The following is a 23,940-nucleotide window of genomic DNA, read 5'->3' as shown; positions in this document are numbered from 1 at the left end:
TTTAATGTAGAAGGGCCCTGGATTAGCCAAGTGCTATACGGCTTTTTTTCTTGTGTCAGGAGCGACTTGAGAAACTGCAAGTCACTTCTGGTATGAGAGAATTGGCCGTCTGCAAAGACATTGCCCAGGGGATGCCCGGATGTTCGATGTTTTACCATCCTTGTGGGAGGGTTCTCTCATGTCCCTACATGTGGAGCTGGAGCTGACAGAAGGAGCTCTCCCCTGCTGGCACAAGGGTTTAACCCATTGAACCACTGAAGGCTCAATCATACAGTGTTGATTCAAGGTAATATGGGACAAGACCACCTTAATGTGGTCTTGACAAGCATTTATTACAGTTAGGTGATACTCTGAATTCTGTGTCAGAATATACCATATATATACTTCATCTTGGAAAGAAGTGACAAGTGGGGTGCTGCAGGGTTCCGTCCTGGGCCTGGTTCTGTTCAACATCTGTATTAATGACTTAGATGAAGGGTTAGAAGGCATGATCATCAAGTCTTAAAATGATACCAAATTGGGGGGATAGCAAGTACTCCAGAAGACAGCAGCAGAATTCAAAACGATCTTAACGGATTAGAGAGATGGGCCAAAACTTACTTAATGAAGTTCAACAGAGACAAATGCAAGATGCTCCACTTAGGCAGAAAAAATGAAATGCAAAGATACAGAATGAGGGATGCCTGGCTCGACAGCAGTACAGTAGAGTCTCACTTATCCAAGCTAAACGGGCCGGCAGAAGCTTGGATAAGCTAATATCTTGGATAATGAGGGATTAAGGAAAAGCCTATTAAACATCAAATTAGGTTATGATTTTACAAATTAAGCACCAAAATATCATGTTCTGCAACAAATTTGACAGAAAAAGTAGTTCAATACGCAGTAATGTTATGTTGTAATTACTGTATTTACAAATTTAGCACCAAAATATCATGATATATTGAAAACATTGACTACCAAAATGGCTTGGATTATCCAGAGGCTTGGATAAGCAAGGCTTGGATTAGTGAGACTCTACTGTATGTGTGAAAAAGATCTTGGAGTCCTTGTGGACAACAAGTTAAACATGCGCCAATAGTGTCATGGAGCAGCTTAAAAAGCCAATGGGATTTTGGACTGCATCAATAGGAGCCTAGAGTCTAGATCCAGTCATACTACCCCTCTATTCTGCCTTGGTCAGACCACACCTGGAATATTGTATCCAATTCTGGGCAACGCAATTTAAGGGAGATGTTGACAAGCTGGAATGTGTCTAGAGGTGGGCGACTAAAATGATCACAGGTCTGGAGGACAAGCCCTATGAGGAGAAGCTTCAAGAGCTGGGCATGTTTAATTTGCAGAAGAGAAGGCTGAGAGGAGACATGATGAGGGCCATGTATAAATATGTGAGGGGCAGTCATAGGGAGGAGGGAGCAAGCTTTTTTTCCTGCTGCCCTGGAGACTAGGACGTGCAACAACGGCTTCAAACAAGGGGGAAGGAGAATCCACCTGAACATAGAAACTCTATGATTTGGCAGATAAGACCTTGTACAACGAGAACTCACCGCATTGAGCAAAGGTAGCAGTGCCAGACTGTGTCCATTCCGCAGTGTAGGTGCACCCCCCTCCCCGCCCGGTCCAGGTGGCCCCGGCTATTAAGCAGAAGGGGTTAAATAATGCAGCGCCGCCTTGGGCCAACTTTGGCCAGGGCGCACCGGGGACGGGCAGGAAATGCCTTGGCTGGGAAGTTTCGGTGGATTCGTGTGATCCCTGCGTGCGTTGTTTGGGTTCGCGCGGGGACGCGCTTCCCATCCTGGCTGCTCAATGGCCCCTCTTGGAAGGGAGGTGGGCAGAGGGAGAAAGAGAAAGAGAGAGCGAGAGAGAGAGACGGGGCGTCGCCATCTGTTCCTAATTCCCCGGTCAGTGGATTAGTAGTAGCCCTGGGTGACGAGGATGAGATCAGCAGGCTGAGGCTCCCTTCTGGGGACGGGCGAGGGGCTGCCTGGGGCCGGAGGCTCTTCCCATCTGGGCTGCTGCTTGTGTCATGAAGGGAGGGGGGGGGGAGGGAGGGAGGAGGCGGAGTTGGCGGAGAGAGAAAGCGAAGGCGGCCAGGAGAGGAGAAAGCGGAGGCACAAAAGGACTCGCAGCCTTGGAAGGAGCCCGAGCCCGAGCCAGGCAGCGGCTGCGAAAGGGCAGGCTGCCCAGAGAGGCCACTTTTGGAGCGGGAGGCGCGCAAACACACCGAGGAAGCGGGAGTTTGCTGCAGGGAGTTCCCTCCTCGCCTGGGTTGTCTCCTGAAAGAAAAGGCAAAGGGAAGAAAAAGAAACCTTGTGGATCCCAAGCAGGAGAGGAAACCGGGCAGTGGGGAACCGACCTAAGAAGGCTGGACTTTCTTCTTTTCCCCCCTTCCCTTTCTTGACCGCTCTCCAACTTCTCGACTCTCAGCCCTGGGGTTTGGAGAGGGAAAGAAGGGAGGAATAACATTCAAAGACTTGTTTTTGGTGGAAAGGGAAATTTTGTGGGGTCTCGGAGCTGCCCTCTTCGATCCAGAGGAAATACTGTAAAGTCCCAAGGAATTCTCCTGCTACTGCTTTGTTTACACGCGGCTACTTGGTCATTCTTTGCCTCTCTTTGGATTTTCTGTATACTTTTAAATATATATATCAATCGACCAAGAAATACAGGAACCCCCAAGAGATGCTGCTTCCTTGTTTGCAGGGTAAGTTTTGAAAAGCAAATGCTTTGATGGATTACACCAACCAGGACTGTTTTTTTTTTTTCTCGAAAGGTCTTTCTTTAAAAGAAGAAACTGGGTTTGATGAAAGGCCGCTTAAAAGAGAAACAGTTGAGAACCGCCTCAGTCCTTTCCAAGACAAAGGTCTGCCTCCATTGGCAAGACAGGCGTTTTGATGCTTACAAAAAACTTTAGTGTCTCTGAATGAGTTGTGTCTGTGTGTGATGGGTCACAAGATTCTTTTTTTTTTTTGGAGGTTGCAAAACAACAGTCTCAAGCAAGATATGTCCTTAATAGATTCGAATGGAGTTCCTAAGAAAAGTGGTGTAGGAGTAATTTCCTGGTCATCAAAGTGGAATTTCTGTCTGGAAAGGAGCTGGTGGGAGGTTGTGTATTTTTAGCCTTGCCAAATACATACACACACAAATATTTGGATTTAAATTCTCTATGTGAAAGTGTTCTGTGCTTGTTTGCCTAAAGCTGTTTCTCCAGAACTGCTGAGATTTCTATTTTTGAGCATTTTCACCTAGGGCTGTGGTTGAATTTCTCAATCACTTAAATCTAAAAAATCTTGAAAAAAGTGAAGTTGATGGAGGGAGAAGAAAGCAGGGAGGAAAAACGAGAGCATTCTTGAATACCTGTAGCTTGGGGAGTTATGCTAGTAAATAATATTGAATTGGAGACTATGTGAGAGAAAGGCACAGAGCAAGAAGTTGTGTCCCACAGGGAGTATCTATTGTTTTGATCACCCACGTTGATTGCAAGCTGCCATCCTTGGTGCTAAGCTGCCTTTTCTTCCCCTCGGCCTTTTAAAAGAGTGCTACTTTGCCCTTAGTGGCAGAAACCATTCATAACAAGATAAGATTGCTTTGTGAAAAGACTAACCCTGGGAAGAAGCAGAGGTTTTCCCAAAGAGGTATTTCTCAGCTTGATATTTATTTGAGCAATCTATCTCCAGGCTTGCACAGTGTCACATTGTGCCATCTCTGTAACTAAAACAAGCAGTAGCTGAAAGTCAGTTTATTTATTTACTTTTTCTATCAGCGGAATAAACTAAATGGCACTGTACATTGTGACTTAAAGACACACACGCAAATGTTGTGTAGGACTGGAATAAAAATCTGAGCCTGGTGACATGCTTATTAGGGTGTTGTTGATAAAAATGGGCTTCCAGACTCTAAAACACCTCAAGCATAGAAGTCCTCCTCCTATTTGTGTCTACCACTGTCTGATTTGACCTACTGCAACTGTTTCTTGCTCAGTATCATCACTTGCACTAGAGGGGAAATAATACTTCCTTTCTTGCAAGGGCACTGTGGCTTAATTTATTAATGCGTTGTGAGGCACTCTGACTTTCTCAGACAGTGCTGAGGAAGAATAAAATGAAGCTATAAACCAGAAAAAAAACACATCCCTGCATTAACTATTTGTGGGAGGAAATGTGTTCAGAGCAGTACATCCAAGGCAATTTCTCAATGTGTGTATTCATTGTGTGCCTTTCTCTGCTTTGGGCAGCTAGAAGCTTAATGTTCTTCTCAATTATGAGTGTTTGCAAAGAAATGTAAAGGCAAAAGTAATTAAAGAATGTATTTCTGGTCGAAGGGAGATTATATTCTTCAGATTACTAGCAGCCTTGAAAATATTGTCTTAAGCATATAAGGTTAAGCAAAAAGTATGTGCAGTTTGAATAACTGGAATACAGATAGGGAATTGGATCCATACAATTATTGACACTTTAGTTCCACTGAACTAAACCAGCGCAACTATTGAGACTGGTTGGACTGAGGTGTGACTCAGCTTGGATCAAGTCCAGTGGGTATTACATGGACATAATTGTTTATAATTAATTATTTGGGTGGAAAAATGGGTTGAGAAGCAATTAAAAATAAATTTACATTAACTTTGGCTTTAAAATAATTCAAAGGAAAGCTTTTAAATGCAGATTCAAGACTACTTTAAAAATGAATAGCTTCATGCTTGCTGAGTGAAACCTGTCTCCTGCTGATCCATGGCACTTCTCATTAACTCTCCATGCTTCTTGTGGCCCGGCAAGCTTAGCGTAATGGATTTTCCATGTACTAAGAGCAGTCAACTATTCCCGTCTCCACTTCCTCCCTAGATACTGCTTGCCCCAGTTCTGTGTGTAGGTCACTGTCTAACTCTCTTTGAAGGGAAGCGTTTGTCACAGTCTATCTTTCATGTCCTGTTTGCTGGTGTCCCATCTGCTAGATTACGATGCTCTGAGGAACAAGAGTTTATTTTTCCTGTTCATACTGCATGTCTGTTCCCATGCTTTTACAGCATGTTTGCTTCACTTACATCCCTGACCTACATGATGGTCTTTGGCAGCCAAAATAGGTTTGCCACCTGTCCAAGCTGATTTGGGACTGTTTTTGATATCACAAAATGTTCATTTTAGTTTTTGCTAGATTAGTATACAGTGCAGAGATGTGTAGGACAGAGGCTGTTGCGAAGCAATGAAGAAAAGTTTCTTTACCTTTCTCATATCTGATATGGAATTGAGTTACTCTTTCTTTCTTTCTTTCTTTCTTTCTTTCTTTCTTTCTTTCTTTCTTTCTTTCTTTCTTTCTTTCTTTCGAGAGTTCTATCCAAGGCATAGATTTTTTTAATGGCTGGTCTTATTCTTTCTAAAAATTATAGCTTTCTCCATTTTTAATGATGACCCATGTTCCTTCCTCCTTTAATTTGGCTTTCAGAGTGTTAGCACCAGCTGATACTACTGTTCCTCTGACATCCTTTATTTACAGGCTCCTTGCATGAAAGCAGCCTTTGCTTTAGAAAGATTGCTCTTAAGCTGTAAATCCCAGTTTGAATGATGGTAAGATCCCTTGGCTTCTGCTGTTAGCTTGTGAGAATAAAATGCTTTTTTACATATTTGAAGAGGAAGGGAGGGAAATGTTGCTTGGGATTCATAAGCTTAAAACCTGAGTCTTCAAATATTAGCAGAACATGTAAATCGAGGCCTTAGGCCAACAGAGCAGGCTACTAAGAGTGGCTGCTTTTCCATAGGGATGCATGACCTCATTTTGTACTCAAGAAGCAGACCTAAACTTAGTATGATTATCGAATGGGAATAAGCCCATGATGATTTTAGTATAAGGGTTGTAAAATCAAATTAGACTGTTAGGCCAGAATAAATCATTTAATTGTTATATACTATCACAAACCTGCAGATGTTTTGAACTACAACTCCAAAGCAATACAGTTGAGTGATCATTTGGAAATTTGTGGCTATGGGCCCTGCCACATAGCCAAATAACCCAGAATACCAAGACAGAAAATCCTGCAGTATCTGCTTTGAACTGGGTTATCTTGAGTCCACACAACCATATATTCCAATTCAAAGCAGATAATGTGGGATTTTATTCAGCTGTGTGGAAGGGGCCTTTGATCCTAAGGAGTTGTGGTCAGTGGCATTTAAAATAATAGAGATTTGGGATGAGCTTTAGCTGAGACCTCCAAATAAAGAAGCTTCTGTGGAGTAGCTCTGGGGTAGCAGACAACTTTCTTTCCTTATCCGGGACCTTGGGTCTGCTGCTCCTGGATTGGATTTCTGGGCTCAGACCTTGGCTTCCGGTACCCTTGCTTTGGACCCTTTTTAATTCTTGAATTTCTGACTTTGACCTCTGGACTGACTTTCACTTCTGTTTGTATTCCTGACTTTCTGGTTTAACTTCTGAACTCTGACAGCGGTTTGTATTCCTGAATACCTAGCCTTTGAGTATGGATTCTGACAATTGACTCTTGGCATCTGACCACTAGATTGTGACCTTGGCTGTTGTTTCTGACCTGGCTCTGCATGTTTTGGTTTGTCTTCACTAACTGGACACTTGACCTTGGCAGCATTCACTGTTACCTAGTTTGTGTGTTATAATTCTGTTATTTTGGTCAGACCTTGAAAGCCTCAAGGCTTTAGTTTTCTTTACAAGTTAAATATGGTACTGACTTACCTTAAAGGTAAAGGTTTTCCCCTGACGATAAGTCCAGTCATGTCTGACTCTGGGGGTTGGTGCTCATCTCCATTTCTAAGCTGAAGAGCCGGCATTGTCAGTAGACACCTCCAAGGTCATGTGGCCGGCATGACTGCGTGGAGTGCCGTTACCTTCCCGCTTGAGCGGTATCTATTGATCTACTCACATTGGCATATTTTTGAACTGCTAGGTTAGCAGAAGCTAAGGCTAACAGCGGGCGCTCATTCTGCTCCCTGGATTCAAACCACCAATCAAGCAAGTTCAGCAGCTCAGTGGTTTAACCCGCTGTGCCATCGGGGGCCTCTTTGTTTAATTAAACTTCAAAGTTTAATTAAACATACAGGGACTTTCTGGATCATGGCAGGTAAATTGATTACACGCAATTTTGAATTTTCGGGCCCTTCCACACAGACTTATAACCTAGAATATCAAGGCAGAATAACCCACAATATCTGCTTTGAATGGGTTATCTGAGTCCACACTGCCATATGTCCCAGTTCAAAGTAATATTGTGGAATTTTATTCAGCTATGTAGGAGGGGTCTTTGTGGTATAGATTTTAAATCCATAGTTTGTAGGTTTTTGGATTTACATTTTAGACAGAAACAAACTAAACTTTCTCTCTCTGAAGTCAAAACCATATAACAATGCTTAAGTGCTTGCAGTTTAATACAGTATATGATTTTTTATGCCACTGAATATTATATAAAGCCAACATCTTGATTGACTTTCAGAGGAGTTGATATAAATTCATGTGAAATCAATATGTAAATGCTATTTGAAATAGCGATTATATCCAGTATTAGAGGCAATATGAATAGAAAGTTGCTGTGGTGTAGCAGTTTGAATGCTGAATTAGAGCCCTGTAAAACCAGAGTTTGAATCTCCAGTGAGTCATGGAGATCTATTGGGTGACTTTGGGCATGATACAGACTCTCAACTTTTGAAGAAAGTAATGGCAAGCCCCCCTGAACAAATCTTTCCAACAAAATCCCATGACAGGTTCACTTTAGGAAAATGGCTTTTTAGGCTCAGAACAACCATGCCAACGGGTAGCAGTTATCAGGGAACATGATTGCAAGTCCTGTTGTGAGCTTCCCATAGATTCTTGATTTGGTCATTTATGAAAGAGATTTGTGGCCAAGGTTGGCCTTTGATCTGATTTAGCATTGGTCTTCTCATGTAGCTATCTTTGACGGCCCATTTCTCCTTTTGTTCTCTATTTCCTATGTGTGTTTTAAAAAATCACTAGGATACACAAGCATGCCCCTTTAATGTTTTTTTTTTAAAAAAAACTTTACTAGCTTTTGCTTTCAGAATGTATAGTTTGGCCCAAACTGATAGTGTTCATAAAATGATCTTGAGCCACCACTTTCAAAGCAAACAGAACTATGGCTCAGAACCATTTGAAAGGCCCTTCTGCAGAAAGGAAGATGTATAGCCAGTTCTTGCATCTCGGCTAAGAGATAAAAGAGGGATATAAATAAGTATAATAAAAATGTAATCATTTCAAAGAATCTATACTGTGGGTGGTAATTTTTGCATGGTTTGGGGACAAGGCTGCTGGTATTTGTTAACAGTAGAACCTTTGCAACTAGATTTTCTTCCTACCTAGTGTCTCTGAACTAAATAGGGGAATGTTATACAAAATGTAATTGCTCTTTTAAGAAATCTCCCATTTCCTAAATAATTAAGCATAGAGAGCAGTATGAAGGTTGCTAACACTAGTACTGTAAAAGTATTCTTCAAATGACACATTGTGCAATGAGCATTGTCTGCCAGCTGAACAGACACTAGAATCCTGCCTGGCAGGAAACCAAGGAATGACACTGCATTTGCAGCAATTTATAGCCAGTTCAAATAGGGATTTTATTCAGAATAAGGCACTGGATTGACCACTGATGCAACTGACAATGGACCAGGAGCAATTTTTTGTGCAGTGGGCTGCCCAGCTATAACTGGCCGAATGTTTATTTCTAGTATACTCTTTTTCTCCCTATTACATCACAGCCTTGTTTCTCAGAACCAAAAAAAGACATGCATGGTCAGATAGAAGGCGTTGCAATCTTAAACATGTGAAACCACAGACCTGTCTGTGGATATACATATTGCATGAGACCTGTTGAGCAACTTTGCCAGCTGTTGGAGTCTTACAGAGTTTTCAGACTGTCAAAAATGCTAAAACAAAAACAGTGTCCCACTCCCTACCCCCCAACCCCCTGGACTGTTGGAGTGCAGTCCCACAAAAACAGACCCAAGGACACTCATTGTTTAATGACTGCACTTGGGCTATCTCTCTACTAAGCAGTGCACTCATTGTATTTCAGCCATTGCAAATCAGTATGTCTTAACCATAGCCACTCATAATGTAATGCTTGAATAAGATATGGTTTAATTTAGTTTTTCTGTGTTCTTTTTTAAAGCATTCTAACAACTGCCTAAGCTGATTGGTGATTGGATGATAGCTGAATTGTTTTGAAGCTCTATGTGTGGTGCTAGTGACTTATGCAAGAGCTTGTTGAGAGTTTGAGTTCATTGGATTGAACTGTGGACAATGTAGACTGTGGAAAAATTACCCTCTTGGACTATCAACTCCCAGAATCCCCTTTTGACAGGGGAATTTCAGCACTTGTAGTGTAACTTCTATAACTGTGTAAAACTCAGTGCTAGTTACTATAATATCCACTGAATCAGCAACAGATTCTCATGTTCTCAAGGGTCACAAGTCAAAATCAATAGACATACACACCCACATAAAGAGTATTTCTGAAGCTTCATCAACAACAACACAAAGACATTTCCCTATGTAGAAGTATCCAATGAACATGCCTTACAATGCCAAAATTCCCATTTTAGAACATGGATACAAGTCCTCTAAACAGCAGCAATGTGAGTACAAAGGAACACTCAGAAAGAATGGGCAAATAAACAAAACACAAGTCTGGTACCAATGGAAAGGGATGCACAGAATGAAGGGAAGGATGGAGATGAGGCAAACCAGTATATAGCAGTGGTTCTCAGCCTGTGGGTCCCCAGATGCTTTGGCCTTCAACTCTCAGAAATCATAACAGCTGGAATTTCTGAGAGTTGTAGGGCAAAACACCTGGGGACCCACAGGTTGAGAACCATTGGTATATAGTATAATGATGACATTGTTCAGGAATATTTTAAAGGTCATTTTAGGGTAGTCTACTTCTACATGAATCTCAAGTTCTTGTGGAATTGTTCAAAAATTGTTCAAATTGCATTCTCAGCATAGAATCATAGAGTTCGAAGAGACCATTTGAATCATCAAGTCCACATGTACTATTGTTGAGCCAGGTATAATCCATTCTGTGTCAATGCATTTCATATTTTCTGCCTAAATTAGTATTATCCTATAATTCTTCTTGTTGAAATTAATTCTTGTTAGTTTTGGCCCAACTCTAATTTGTTAAGGTCATTTTACATACTGATCCTGTCTTCTGGAGTATTAACTATCCCTTCCAATTTGGTGTCATCAGCAAACTTGGTAAGCATGCCCTCTAAACCTTCATCCAAGTCATTGATAGAGATGTTTAACAGAACTGGGCCTAGGCCAGAACCCTGCAGCACTTCACTAGTCATTTCTTTCCATAATGAAGAGGAACCATTGGTGAGCACCCCTTGAGTTTAATCATTCATTAAAAATCCACCTAGCATTAGTATTGTCTAGCCCGCATTTTACTAGTTTGTTTGCAAGAAGATTGTGGGGGACCTTGTCAGATGCCTTACTGAAATCAAGATATGCTACATCCACTGCATTCCCTGTATCTACCAAGTTTGTAACACAATAGGAAAAAAAATATAAGATTAGTCTGGCATGACTTGTTTTTGAGAAATCTGTGCTGACTTTTAGTGACCCCAACATTTTTTTCTAAGTGATTACAGGCTGTCTCCTTAATGATCTGCTCCAGAATCTTTCCTGCTATTGATGCCTACTGGAGAGCAAGTTCTTTATTGAGCACTACAGATATATATGTGGTTGCTACAATTTAGGAGTATTGTCAATTAGTTTTTGCAGTAGGAAAAGCAAAGAGAATCCTATAAAAACTTGATATGAGCTTTGTGAAGCTGAATGTGATAATGACACCTGATATTCACCAGATTATATTCATGGGTCCAACATAAAAGTGACAAGGGCTTATTTGGAGCCGGTGTTGTCCGTAGACACCTCCAAGGTCATGTGGCCGGCATGACTGCATGGAGCACCGTTACCTTCCCGCCGGAGCAGTACCTATTGATCTACTCACATTTGCATGTTTTCGAACTGCTAGGTTGGCAGGAGCTGGAGCTAACAGCAGGCGCTCATTCTGCTCCCGGGATTTGAACCTGGCACCTTTTGGTCTGCAAGTTCAGCATCTCAGCGCTTTAACGCACTGTGCCACCAGGCTTAATGTTCCATATATATATATATATATATATATATATATATATATATATATATATCAAACAAGAAAATTTGAGTAAGTATTACAGTAAAGAGCTACTGTGGCTCCTAATTGTGCTCCACAGTGTTTGTGCATTGTAACTTTTTCCAAAACTGCGGCATTTTTTGGAAACATGATACATGATACTAAGCTGTAAATCTTCAGTAGCAACTAACCCATTGAATTTCTTCAGGCTCCATTCATGTTCTTATAATTGAAATCCCCCTTCCAGTCTTGCCACACATGATAAAAGGCTCTCTCCCCTGCTAACTCTCTACCACCAAAGTCTTCTTTAGCCATTGTGTTTTTGAATGCTATTGTCCCACAATCAACTGATGATGGTGGAAGTTTGAAAGTAAAAGAACGCCTGTTCTCAGTGGGTGTATTCTTGCCTTTTGTCCTTGGCAAACTAATCAATCTTTTTTTTTAGTGCTTGGGTGTGTGAAAATACTTCCTCCAAATTATACCAGTAAGGCCCTCCCCAGGGAATGCTAGGCAGTCCCTTAATCTTTGCTACAATTGGCAGCTTTCTTCAATGTTATAGTAGCTTTTTTAATGAAAGCATATTGTTCACAAAGTTCTCCTTTTTTGTTTACTTCCCCTCCATTCCCTCCTCTTCTTTCACTCCTCCACCACCATCACCACTAAGTGCACAACCTTTACTAAAGGGTATAATTCGTTAGAACTTGAATGTGCCTGCTTGTGAGATTTGAAAGTTAAGCAGCAAGTTGTTTAAATGTTAAACAAGTGTGAACAGGACTAGTACTACCATTACTTAGAGGTGGGGTAGAAACAGCAGCCTTCTGGCTGTTCCTTCTAAAATTCTGGGCTGTTTGCCTAAAGTAGAATCTTAGTTATGTAAGGTATATATATGTCATGCACCCTTAACATAGCTCGTTGCTCAGGTATGACAGAGGATGCTATTCCATCAGAAGAAGCATTCAAGTAAGATATAACTGTGCAAGTCTACTTCTGAACAGGTGGACACCACTGGCTGAACTATTTGGATCCAGTTCTTTTGGACCACCCCTTAGGTTGCTATTTACATACCATTGTTCTTTGTTTGCTACAGTGCATGCAAGATGTAAATGTAAGCATCAGATGAGTTAACCTAGTAAGGTATCATGGAGGTTGTAATACTACAACATATGGAAGACTATAAGTTCTCCATCCCTGCTTTTGTGTTCTTCATAATACAGGGCCATGTCTGCTGGCCATCTTGTGACTTGTCTAAGCAAATTTGAATCAGTGCCCACATCCACACAAAACTCTTTAAAAATGAATTACGATAAAACCTCCTGAATGGTAGACAGTTCAAGCAAAATATATCCTAGGATAGGGATATATTTGCTCAAAATGTGTGAACTTGTAAGGCTGTGAGGATTTCAAATTAGAAGTTTGAAGTTGTAGAGGTTGCTAGAGAAAGAATGAGGATTGTGGTTCAAAAGAATGGGGAATATAAAGCTTGTCCTAATTTCATATTCAGAATTAAGACCAGCACACACACAAGAAAAAAGGATAGTTTTGGGGAGTTGCTATGTGCAGAGAAATACTCCTTGAAGGATAGATATTAGAAATGTCAAAAAATGTGAGAGCCAAGGCTTTGAGAAACAGAGAATGAGCTCTCTACCCAAAATTCCAGATTTTGTGGTTCTGATTTAGGCCCCATTGACACTGCCATATAATGCAGTTTTAAACTGCATTATATGGTAAGTGCACAGACGCATATTTAATGTAGTTCAATGCAATTAAATTGCACTATATGACTACACTGACCATATAATGCAGTCTCAAATTATGACAGTGTCAATGGAGTCTTAAATTATAACTAAAAGGAGAAAAGCATAAGTTGGGCATTGATTTTGTAAAGAGAGGAGCAAATCTTAGCCAGTGAATTCAGTAAGAGGCCTCCAGAAAGAAGAGGCAGGTAGCTTGAGCTCTGGGTCCAAGTAGACTCCTATCCCAATTTAGAATCATTCTTGAAACATTTGAAGCAGGAGAATATTATCTAAAAGAAAAGATGTCTATCTGGACTTTCTGAGAAACCTTGCTCAATACTTGGTTTCACAAAAGCAAGTAACACCTCAAACATTCACTTAAGAATGATATCATTGGAAGCATTACTTTGACAATGGTTGCCCTAAAAATGCTGTTTCCTATCAGTGGCATTCCTTTAAATGGAAACTGGTAGAAATAGAGCCTTGTCTGAGAAGTATTCAGTTGTGTTCCAATAATTTAGTCAGTCATCTTGACACACCTAATGTCAGTGTAGGTAGAGTAAGACTGGAGAAGATTTTTTTGCCTAACCTTTTCTCTTCTGCATCTGATAGTAAAAGAGGTGCATATTTGGTAAGTATAGAGGGGAGTTTGAAAAAGAACTCCCTATTCACCATTTAAATTAAATGGTGAATAGGGAGTTCTTTTTCAAACACCCAGTATTTTACAGATCTTTACATAACCATAAATGGGCAGATTTTTAAAATAAGTACATGTGTGTTTGTATGTGCTCACGTGTGCACCAATGCATCCAGCTTTGTTGGGGGTAAATAATAGAGAATACAGAAGCACTGTCATATTTATCACAAACTTATACCTTGTATGAAACAATTTTGCACAGAATCATATATGGAAAGCAACGTGGGCGATTTTTGTGTGCACAAATATTTGTTTTCACTCCAGGGGGGGTGGAGAATGCCCTTAACATCCCTTAGGGGTCATTTTTGAGCACTTTTGGGCAGCAAATATAGGCTTAAAATTGCAAATAAACTTAAAGAAAAATTGACCCCTCAAAGCATCAGGAATGGCCCATAGGTTCTACTTTCTATTTCTGGGTTATGTCAACTCTCATCGCATCTTCAGTTTCTAAGCAGACAACTTTTGGCAGTTAGAGAAGTAACAAAATTGCAGGCCTACAGTTTTATCATGTAGTGGAAAGGATTTCTTGTGCATTGTAGATTTTGGCTAAATGGGTTTGCAAATGTTGGTTTTGAACATTGCATTCTGCCAGTACATTATTTAGAAGGAACAATTGTTAAAGTGAATATTCTTTTAGTCTATTCTTACTTAGACTATGGTAGTGCCAGATGTAACTTGTATTTGTACATTTCTTTAGTTACAGTTACATTATTCTATATGAATGATCCCTTCAGGCTGTCTCAATATGTCTGAAGGTTAAAGCTGCAGCATTTACTCTCTAAGGAAAAGTTGATTTCTAGGTGACAGAAGGTTGTGACCTTTTCTTCTGGACCTGTTCTCAAAGCAGTTTATTTCAAACTAAAATTCCAGATGTCTTCAGTCTTGCTGTCAGTTTCCGAATAATTTATTTTACTGGCCTGGTATTTTTGTGTTCTCTCTTTCCTAAAAAAAAATCCTCTGGTAGTTCTTTATTAGAAGTCAGCATATTGTAGTGATTTGTGGGTTGCACCAGGATTCAAATCTCAACTTTGTTGTTATACGCCTTCAAGTCAACTCTGACTTACAACCATTCTTTTCTATGGTTTTCTCTAAAGATTTATCACTGGAGGTTTGTCACTGTCTTTATCTAAGCCTCAGGAAATAGATGTTCCTGGCTAAGCAGGGATTCAAACCCCTGGCTTCCCAAAGTTGAAACTTGCATAAGGTTTGTATAAGTTAAAGTTACATAGAAGATTATCTAGAAGACTTGTATAAGGCTTGTAGTGAAAGTTCTAGAGAAATTTATAATAGCATAAAATATAAGACAGTTCAGTTCTGTTTAGTGCTCTTGTTCTCTCTCTCTCCCCCCCCCCCCCCAACCTCTCTGTATGTACATACATACAGAAATACACAAATAGGAAAGGTTGGTTTTGACCAGAACCGTCAACATCAAGAAATCTCAGTTCGCTGAATCTCTTTCCTAGAGCAGTTGGATTAGTAATTTCTATAGACTTCCATGCAAGGCTGAAGAGATCTAAAATCTGTTTCTGTGCATGTGTGAATGAAGAAACACAGTGCTCTATAACATACATTCAACAACTTGGGTATAATATACAGGCAGTCCCCGAGTTACAAACCTTCAACTTACAAATGACTCATTGTTAAGAACAGGGGTGAGACAACAGGAAATCTACTCCTCAGAAGGAAAATTCACTCCTGGAAGAGTTATCATGGGGAAAAGGGGTCTCCATTGAAGCTTTCTTAGCAATCCTTGTTTCCACAACAAGCCAAATGTTTCAAAATTCAATTATCATAGGGACAAAACATGAGGTGAAATCTTCTAAACAAGGGTAGAGACAGCAAAGCAAATGCCACAGAAGTGTTAACCCTTCCTTATGCTATCCAAAGTTACACACACACACAGAAGCCGCTTCCACATAGGCCTTTAACCCGTGCCCCCAAACCCGCCCTTTCTGGGGGGAGGGGGTGTCTAGATGCCTTGCCAAAACTTCTGGCAAAGCACGCAGACACCAAACAAAACCCCCCATAAAAGGGCTAAAAATAAAATAATACTCACTTGACTGCCATTAAACTACTGCCGGAGCTGTCCTGGTGCATCATTTCTATGCTCCAGGAGAGCTCCAGCAACAGTTTAATGGTGGCCAAGTTAGTAATTTTTTTTAATCTTAAGCCCTTTTCTGGGGGGGGGGGGGAAGGGGGTGCTTTCTTGATTTTTCTGGGCTCCAGCAGCACGAAAAACCTGAGACAGCTGTGTGGATTGGGCCTGGGAATTGCACAACAGAATCCCTGGGCCCAGTCCACACAAGGACCGGGTCTTTCCAAGTGTTAGATTAATTGGGGACAAAGCAGGGTTTTCCTGTTTTGTCTTAAATTAATTTGGTTTTACCAGAGAAATCATTTGGACCCCTCTGGTAAAACCGCTGGATCTCCTGTGTTATGGGTCCTGTCTGGATGAGCCCATACATACATATATACATATGACTGCTGTTACATTTAAAAGTGTACCTGTTCCAATTTACAAATAAATTCAATTTAAGAACAAACCTACAGAGCCTATCTTGTTTGTAACTAGGGGGCTATCTGCATTGTCACTTTCCAGGCAGAGTTGTAATTGGGAGCCTGGAATCACATTGTTAGATATAAAAATGAAACCTGATTTGTTGACCCTAGGCCATTTTATTTCTTGGACTTTATACATATGAATTTACTCAGCATATGCACATTTGTGCTGAGTAATAGTGTATATGTTAACAACAGTGTATTGATCAGGCAGCATTGTTCTCATTCACATAGGTAATTCCTTAATCAAATAATTCCATCTAGTACATCCTTTTCCCCTACTATTCACTTCCATCTCTGATGTATTTCAGTGCAGAGAACTAGATAGAGGCAGTGATGACTTTAGGCTGTTCCCTATTTGTTAATTTGACACTTTCCTTACAGGAGTTTCATTCTTCAATTACCCATAGATCCAAGTAGGTCATTCCCAAAAACACTTCTCTGCCTAAGGCAGAACAGCAAACATTTCACACACTGCATTCTAGACACATAGTACCCCAACTCAAGACAAGTTTAATGCCTGAGATAAAAAAGCTCCACAAATGCCTCTTCCTTTCCCCGGCAGTAAATATTCAAGGATAAACCACATTTTCCTGCCCTGTTATATACGCAGATGACACACAACTCTTACTCATTTCCACCTAAAGCCAAGGAAGCCACCCTGGTCCTGAACCAGTGTCTGGCAGCTGGGATGGGCTGGATGAGGGCTAACAAATTGAAGCTTAATTCAGATAAGACAGAGGTCCTCTTGGTCAGGTGTGAGGCTGATCGGGGTATAGGGTGGCAACCTGTTCTAGACAGGGTTACACTCCCACTAAGGACACAGGTCCATAGCTTAGGTGTCCTCCTGGATTCAGCGCTGACTCTTGAACCTCAGGTGTTGGTGGTGGCCAAGAGGGCCTTTACACAATTAAAGCTTGTGTACCAACTACGCCTATACCTTGAAAAGTCAGATCTGTTCATGGTGGTCCATGTCTTGGTTACATCTCAGATGGATTACTGCAATGCTCTTTATGTGGGGCTGCTTTTGAAGACAGCTCAGAAACTACAACTAGCGCAAAGAGCAGCAGCCAGATTACCACAGGAGCTGTCTATAGGAAGCATACAATCCCTCTGTTAAAACAGCTCCACTGGCTGCCTGTGCGTTTCTGGGCCAGGTTCAAAGTACAGATTACAAAGCACTAAATGATTCAGCTCCAGTCTATTTGCACGATCATTTTCCCTCCTATGAACCTGCTCAGGCCCCTTCTCACGGTCCCACCACCTTCACAGGTGCAGTGGGTGGGGATGAGGGAAAGTGCCTTCTTGGTGATAGCCCCCAGGCTCTGTAATGCCCTTCCTAGGGAGATCAGACTGGCTCCTACAGTAATGACTTTTAGAAAAGAATTTAAAATTTGGTAATGGAAGCTGGCCTTTGAGAATGACTAGCACAATTTGAATGATGGAGGATTTAAATGCTAACTGGTTTATTGTTTTAAGAAGGGTTGGTTCTGTAATCCTTTTAATATCAGTATGTTTTAACTGTCACATACCTCCTTGTCCGTCGGTAACTCCCGTCTGAATTTTATTAATATGTTTATGTTTTTAAAGCTTTCATTATTGTGTGATTTAAGTTTGATTTGTTTGTATGTTTATTATTACTATATTCTGTTGTAAGTCGCCCCAAGCCCTTTCTGGGAGAGATGGCGGGCTATAAATAAAGCTTATTATTATTATTACTTTTATATTTATTCATTTTATATTTATTTTACACCAGGATTTAAGCATGTATTTAAAAATGGACAGGAAAAGAAACTCCTGTACATTTTCTATATTCAATAATATTCTGAAGTGACTTGTTCCAGACAGAAGGCCATTCTTGGCATCATTTCTGAAATTATCCAGTGTGTAGCACTGTGATCATTCTGCATCTGTGAGCAGTAAAATGTGTTGGGCAATATTAACAATGTTCAGATGCCTTCAGTGACACTTTGTTCCTGAATTAACTGTGTTTCATGTTGGTTCCTGCTCTTACCTTCTCTGCTGTCTGCAACTCCTTGATCCTATTCTGGTCTACTTGTCTGAATGTGCCGAATGACAGTCTGTTCCTTGGAAACATTAAACATGTGCAGCTCTATGGCAGTGCATCACAAGCTATGTGATGTGGGGAAGCAGCATTTCTTTACAGTTGTGCCAGGCCTGATACAATCTTTGTGCCCATTGGCTACAATTGTTTCTTCACCAGGAAACTTCGCAGTCACTGGTAGCCAAGAACTTAGGGGGCAGCACTGGCCCAAGGGCCATCACTTTGAACAGCATTGCTGTATGGCATATTTAGGTCACTTCATGCAAATTTAAATGTTCACATGAAAGTTATTATTGACCCTTGTGCAGTTATGTTTGCAGTTTATAGAAGATCAATGACCTGGGTGAGCAGCTACCTTTGGAAGTATCTTAATACTGATTTGGAGTGGGCTGGAGTTATTCAAAATGGGAAACACTAGAGTGCATGTTGGAGTGTTTTTGGATAGCAACAAGTTGTAAAGATCTGGAGAATTGGGGAGAACTCCTAGGGGCTGCATGTAGCTTATGGGATAGATCCTCCCATGACCTATTTATTTTCATTAATTAATGTATTCAGACTTATTCCACTTTTCTCAATATGAGAGCCAAAAAACCTCACAACATGATTTAAAATAAAATAAAATTAAAACAATAGATAATATCGATTATGCATATTTTACTAGAAATCTGAAATTGTCCACATGGGTGGCTGAGGTAGTGACACCTTTGTTTTCTGATGATACATTGTACATGAACTTTGTTTCATGCACAAAATTATTTAACATGTTGTGTACAAAATTACCTTTGGGCTACGTGTACCTGAGGGGTACCTGAGGCATAAATGAATTTCGCTTTTACTCTTGGGCCCTATTTCCAAGTTAGCTCATTGCGTACATTTATGGAAATACAGGTATTCCAAATATCTGAAATCCAAAACACTTCTGTCCCCAAGCACTTTGCATAATGGATGCTGAATGAGTACACAAATTTAAAAACTCAATTAGACCACATTAAAAATATTGGTTTTAAACCATTTTAAAAGTAATAATAATACAAAGGATAACCTATTAAGGTTCTGGTTGTGAAAAAAGAATAGAGATGGATTCAACCTAGCTTCGCATGAGAGGGAGTTGCACAATCTGGAAGTCACGATCAAGGAAACAGTTTCCTGTATCCTTATTAAACATGTCTCTCCCACTGGGCCCCCCAATTTAAAATACAGGAAAGCTTATATTGGATGATGGAGTCTATCAGGTGGTCCATTTATACAGGCAGTCCCCGAGTTAAAAATAACTCATAGTTAAGGATGGGGGTGAGACAACAGGAAGTGAGAGAAATCTAGTCCTAGAGAAGGAAATTCATTCCTGTAAGAGTTATCATGGGAAAAGGTGTCACTACTAAAGCCTTTTCGCCAATCTTTGTTTCCAGAACAAGCCAAATTTTTCAAAATCTAATTATCACCGGGACAGAAAATGAGGTAAAATGAGGCATAACGAACACCACAAGTGCTATCAAACCTTTAAAAAAAATGGCTGGAGTTACACTTAAAAAATGTACCTCTTCCAACACACATACAAATTCAACTGAAGAACAAGCTTATAGAACCTATCTTGTTTGTAACACGGGAAGTGCCTGCACAAAGAAAAATATTTTTATTAAATTTATTTATAATGTTGTACTGATCTGCTAAACACCCTTGGAATAGCTTGCAGTCATCAAATCCCAATAAGACAATTAATAACCAGTCAGTGACAGCAGCCAATATATAATACAGCCCCCCTTTTATCCTCACATCATGCTTAAACCCCTACAAGGCAGGAGGTACCATTGTGAGATTCTTCGTGCGCAGTATGGGTTTATGCAAAGCATGCGTTCCTGTGAATAGTGTATTGAGTGAGTGGGTGTAAGAGGAAACAGTTTCCATGATCACAGCAGCTTTTTTCCAAAATAATGATTTACAATACCATGGTGGTGAGACAGTTCTGTGTGTGCATCTGTTGTTGTGGGAGTGTGTATGGGGGTGTTATTTCATTTAAGTGTAGTAGCAAATATAACTTAGGTTCACTTGCTTATCCTAGCTACAGTGAACCTGTTGAATGAGTGGAGCTTACATCACTTTTTGACTTCTCTTTCAGCATTTGGTTCAGTGGATCTCTCAGACGTAGCAGTTGGATTTAAGCTAAATAACACTTTGCATAGATTCATTCAATGCTGTTTCAGTTTGCATGCTTTGTTGCTAATGACAAGATATATCTTCCTGCTGATGAGAAATAATCACCACATAAATGTTTGTCAGGTGTTTTTAGTAGCAGTGTGTACAGCTCTAAAAGTGATATGCACGTCTTATAACACATCAGGCATCTTTTTTTGCCCCACAGTGAAACAACATCTCCTAGCTTCACTTTTTTGGTAAGCTCTTAGTTTCAAAGTTAGTGCTGAGAATAACATTCTTTAATACCTTGGCACTTAACTGAAAGCACTAGAAAGTGAAACTTATACTCCTGTTCTGTCTTGCATTTGACTTGCTTTCTGGGGTGTGTGAAATCAGTGCTCTTAACTTGATCTTTTTTTCAACTACAGTCATCCATCCACATTCACAGAGGTAATAGGCACAGGCCCTCCGTGACTGAAAAATTTTGAATAAAGAAATTGCTATTTTTTTTTTACCTGAAAGAACAACTCTGTAAGAATTTCTAGGTCTTCCAGCATGACTCTTTGGGTGATTTCTACTGGAAGCTAATCATAGAAGTGAACGTGAGAACCTAGAGATTCCCAGTCAGGTGTTATCTCTAGAAATCTCTTATCAATTTTGTAATCATAATGTTCTTTCCATTTTTTGGCTATAACTAATCTTAAGGCAGTAACAAAAATTACTATTAACTTTTTCTTTAATAGAAGTGTTATATTTTGATTTTTTTGTAGATTAATCGATAGTATGTCATTAATTTCAACAAATACTTTTTTAATCTTTTCACACTCTCACCATAAATGTATGCAAGTCCCAATTTCCTTATTGCACCTCCAACAATTTTGTAGATTGTTTCTATTATAATAACTAAACATTACTGGGATCATATACCATCTCCAAATTGTTTTATAACAATTCTCTTTAATTCTAACATACATATTTTTCACAATTCTTTTTTTCTAAATTTTTAACCATTCCTTCTCTGTAATATTGATTTTGAAGTTCCATTCCCATATATTTTTTGCTCCGGGTTGTATTAGATCACTTTTTATCATTAGTTTATAAATTTTACTTATTAATTAGCAGTAGATTCAGTGATTTTACTTTGTTTGTGAGTAGCAATTAGATTTAGGCTGTTATATCCATATTTTGTTCTTTTCTGTCTTTTGAGATGAAAGGCAACTTGATTAATGCAATACACCATTGAAAAGGATGTTGTAAAGGAGCACTATAGTCCAATAATTCTGGGATGGTATGTTCTACAAACAAAGCTTGGAAACACTGGTTGTGCTGACTGAGGGGTTCTACAAGTTGTATCTAGAAATGAAATCCTTTCCAAACTTTGGAGATAAATAATTTGTTCATTGTATTCTGACCAACTGTTCAATACAATACATCTCTATTTTAGACACTGATTTATATTTTAAAACCAATATTGTTTGGTCATAGCATGCCTGCTCAATGTTCTACCTCTCCTGTTTCCTCCCTGAAGCTCACAATGAAACTGTAAAGTATGTTTTGACCTATATATTTTTGAAGGGTATGGTGTTTGTAAAGGTGAAGTATTGGGTTTCACAGCTGTTTGCTATCACTGTGGCATGCTAGGCTGTATTTTCTTGAAAGGAATTCTTGCATAAAGATTTAGTCAGAAAAATACTAGAGGTAAGAAAAACAGCTTTCCAAAATATTTTTCTTTTGAGGCATTGTAAATAAAATGTAACTTGAAATGGATAGAGTCGTGTGCATACTTGATAATGAAGGAATAGCTTTTTATATACAATGACAGCCCTGACTGGGCTATATGGGTGGAAGGGCAAAAGGTGTAGAATGTCTGAATCCATTATGAAGAGAAGGAAATTGCTGTCTGTGCTCTGAACACCATGTGCTCAATATATCCAGCTGACAGTCTGACTTGAGAATACTTTAGTACAAAGACAATGAAGCCAAGAATTATCAGTTGTTCATTTTAAAGTTACTTGGCACCATTGTAGAAATATTTTTTAAAGGCTACATATGTGGGTTATGTTCTGGCTACTTCTTAACTGCCGACTCTCTGCTTTATTTCAGGAATGTGTTTTCAGAAAACATTGGCTGTAAAAGGGTCCAGACAGGAGAAGTAAATTCCATCGACACACACCAAGTGGTTGGCTCAGCTTGAAAGTGCTTCCATGAGTTAACACTGGGCTGAGATCTACCCTTCAATCCCTGCAGCCAAGCCATCTGCAGCTGAACAATGGGCCAAAAAATCTCAGGGAGCATAAAGTCTGTTGATGTGCGGGAGCCCCCTTACAGACCGGTCAAACGAGAACTCAGGGGACCCGATTTCTGCAAACCTGCACGACTGGATATGCTGCTGGATATGCCACCAGTCCAATTGGAGGTTCAGTACAAACATGCTTGGAACAATGAAGATCGATCCTTAAATATATTTGTGAAGGAAGATGACAAACTAACGTTTCATAGACATCCAGTTGCCCAAAGCACCGATTGCATTCGGGGTAAAGTTGGCTATACCAGGGGCCTGCACGTTTGGCAGATTCACTGGCCCACTAGGCAACGAGGAACTCATGCCGTGGTTGGAGTGGCAACGGCCGAAGCTCCTTTGCATTCTGTAGGATATACTTCATTGGTTGGTAGCAATAACGAGTCATGGGGCTGGGATCTTGGACGTAACAAACTTTATCACAACTGTAAAAACCAGCCTGGAGCAACATATCCTGTATTTTTGGAACTAGATGAGTCTTTTGTACTCCCAGACTCCTTACTGGTAGTTTTGGATATGGACGAAGGGACACTTAGTTTCATTGTGGATGGACAGTACCTTGGAGTGGCCTTCAGGGGACTAAAAGGGAAAAAACTCTATCCAGTAGTCAGCGCAGTTTGGGGACACTGTGAAATTACAATGAGATACATCAATGGACTTGATCGTAAGTGTTTCATCATATTTTTTATTCTTTTTCAGAACACCTAAACATGTTTTTATCTTTACCAGCTGTATTCCAAATGGATGGTCAGGTCTAAGGTCTTGTTCTGATGAAATATATTCCTGTTCTAAAATGAATACTACAATCCTGTATTTTCCCTGCTTTTAAATTTATTTCCCCTTGTTTCCCTGAAAAATCTTTTTGGTGGTCTGGAAATCTGGAATGGTTAAGAGCTTACAGGACATGGTTTTGCAGTATTAAAGTATGCAAACTTATAGTGGAGCAACAGAAGTCTAACCAAAATATTTGATTTTTCAATTTTTGTAAAAAAAAAAAAAAAGCCTTTATCTAATAGAATACCTTTCATGGGTATGGTGTTTGTTGTTGTTTCTGGAAATCAGGGTTGAAAATGTTTCTTTGATCTGAACAGAAAGGTTCTGAGCTTTGTGTTTATTTAAAAGAAGTTATCCCTTTCACATAAAAGCAGCGAGGGTTCTGGATTACTTCTGATGTTGAACATTCCCCAGTCCGTTTATGGAATTCTTCCTATGGATGATCTATTTTTACATCTGTATCAATTTATCCCGCTCTGTCCACAAAAATCTAATGCTTTGTACATTTGAATGCAGACAATCGGTATGCAGAGTTAGCTGTACCGT

The 23,940-nt window shown here is 39.9% G+C and overlaps 1 protein-coding gene across 6 annotated transcripts in view; it reads left to right on the top strand.

The window, feature by feature from the left end:
* Window positions 1–23,940, top strand: part of spsb4 (splA/ryanodine receptor domain and SOCS box containing 4) — a 252,980-nt gene that overhangs the window by 152,806 nt on the left and 76,234 nt on the right. For 3 of the 6 annotated variants that reach the window (XM_062976562.1, XM_062976560.1, XM_062976559.1), the window contains exon 3: window positions 22,425–23,284. In XM_062976562.1, the coding sequence (XP_062832632.1) occupies window positions 22,591–23,284 (694 nt within the window). In that variant the 5' untranslated portion in view covers window positions 22,425–22,590. Of the gene's footprint in view, window positions 1–2,051; window positions 2,699–5,450; window positions 5,553–6,122; window positions 6,311–22,424; window positions 23,285–23,940 lie in introns of those variants that run through there. The other 3 variants (XM_008119644.3, XM_008119643.3, XM_003226714.4) reach the window with 3 other exon arrangements.

Source organism: Anolis carolinensis, chromosome 3, assembly GCF_035594765.1.
Source record: "Anolis carolinensis isolate JA03-04 chromosome 3, rAnoCar3.1.pri, whole genome shotgun sequence".
Classification (NCBI taxonomy): domain Eukaryota; kingdom Metazoa; phylum Chordata; class Lepidosauria; order Squamata; family Dactyloidae; genus Anolis; species Anolis carolinensis.
The sequence above is the reverse complement of the archived record's forward strand: the minus strand, read 5'-3'. Positions and strand labels throughout refer to the sequence as shown.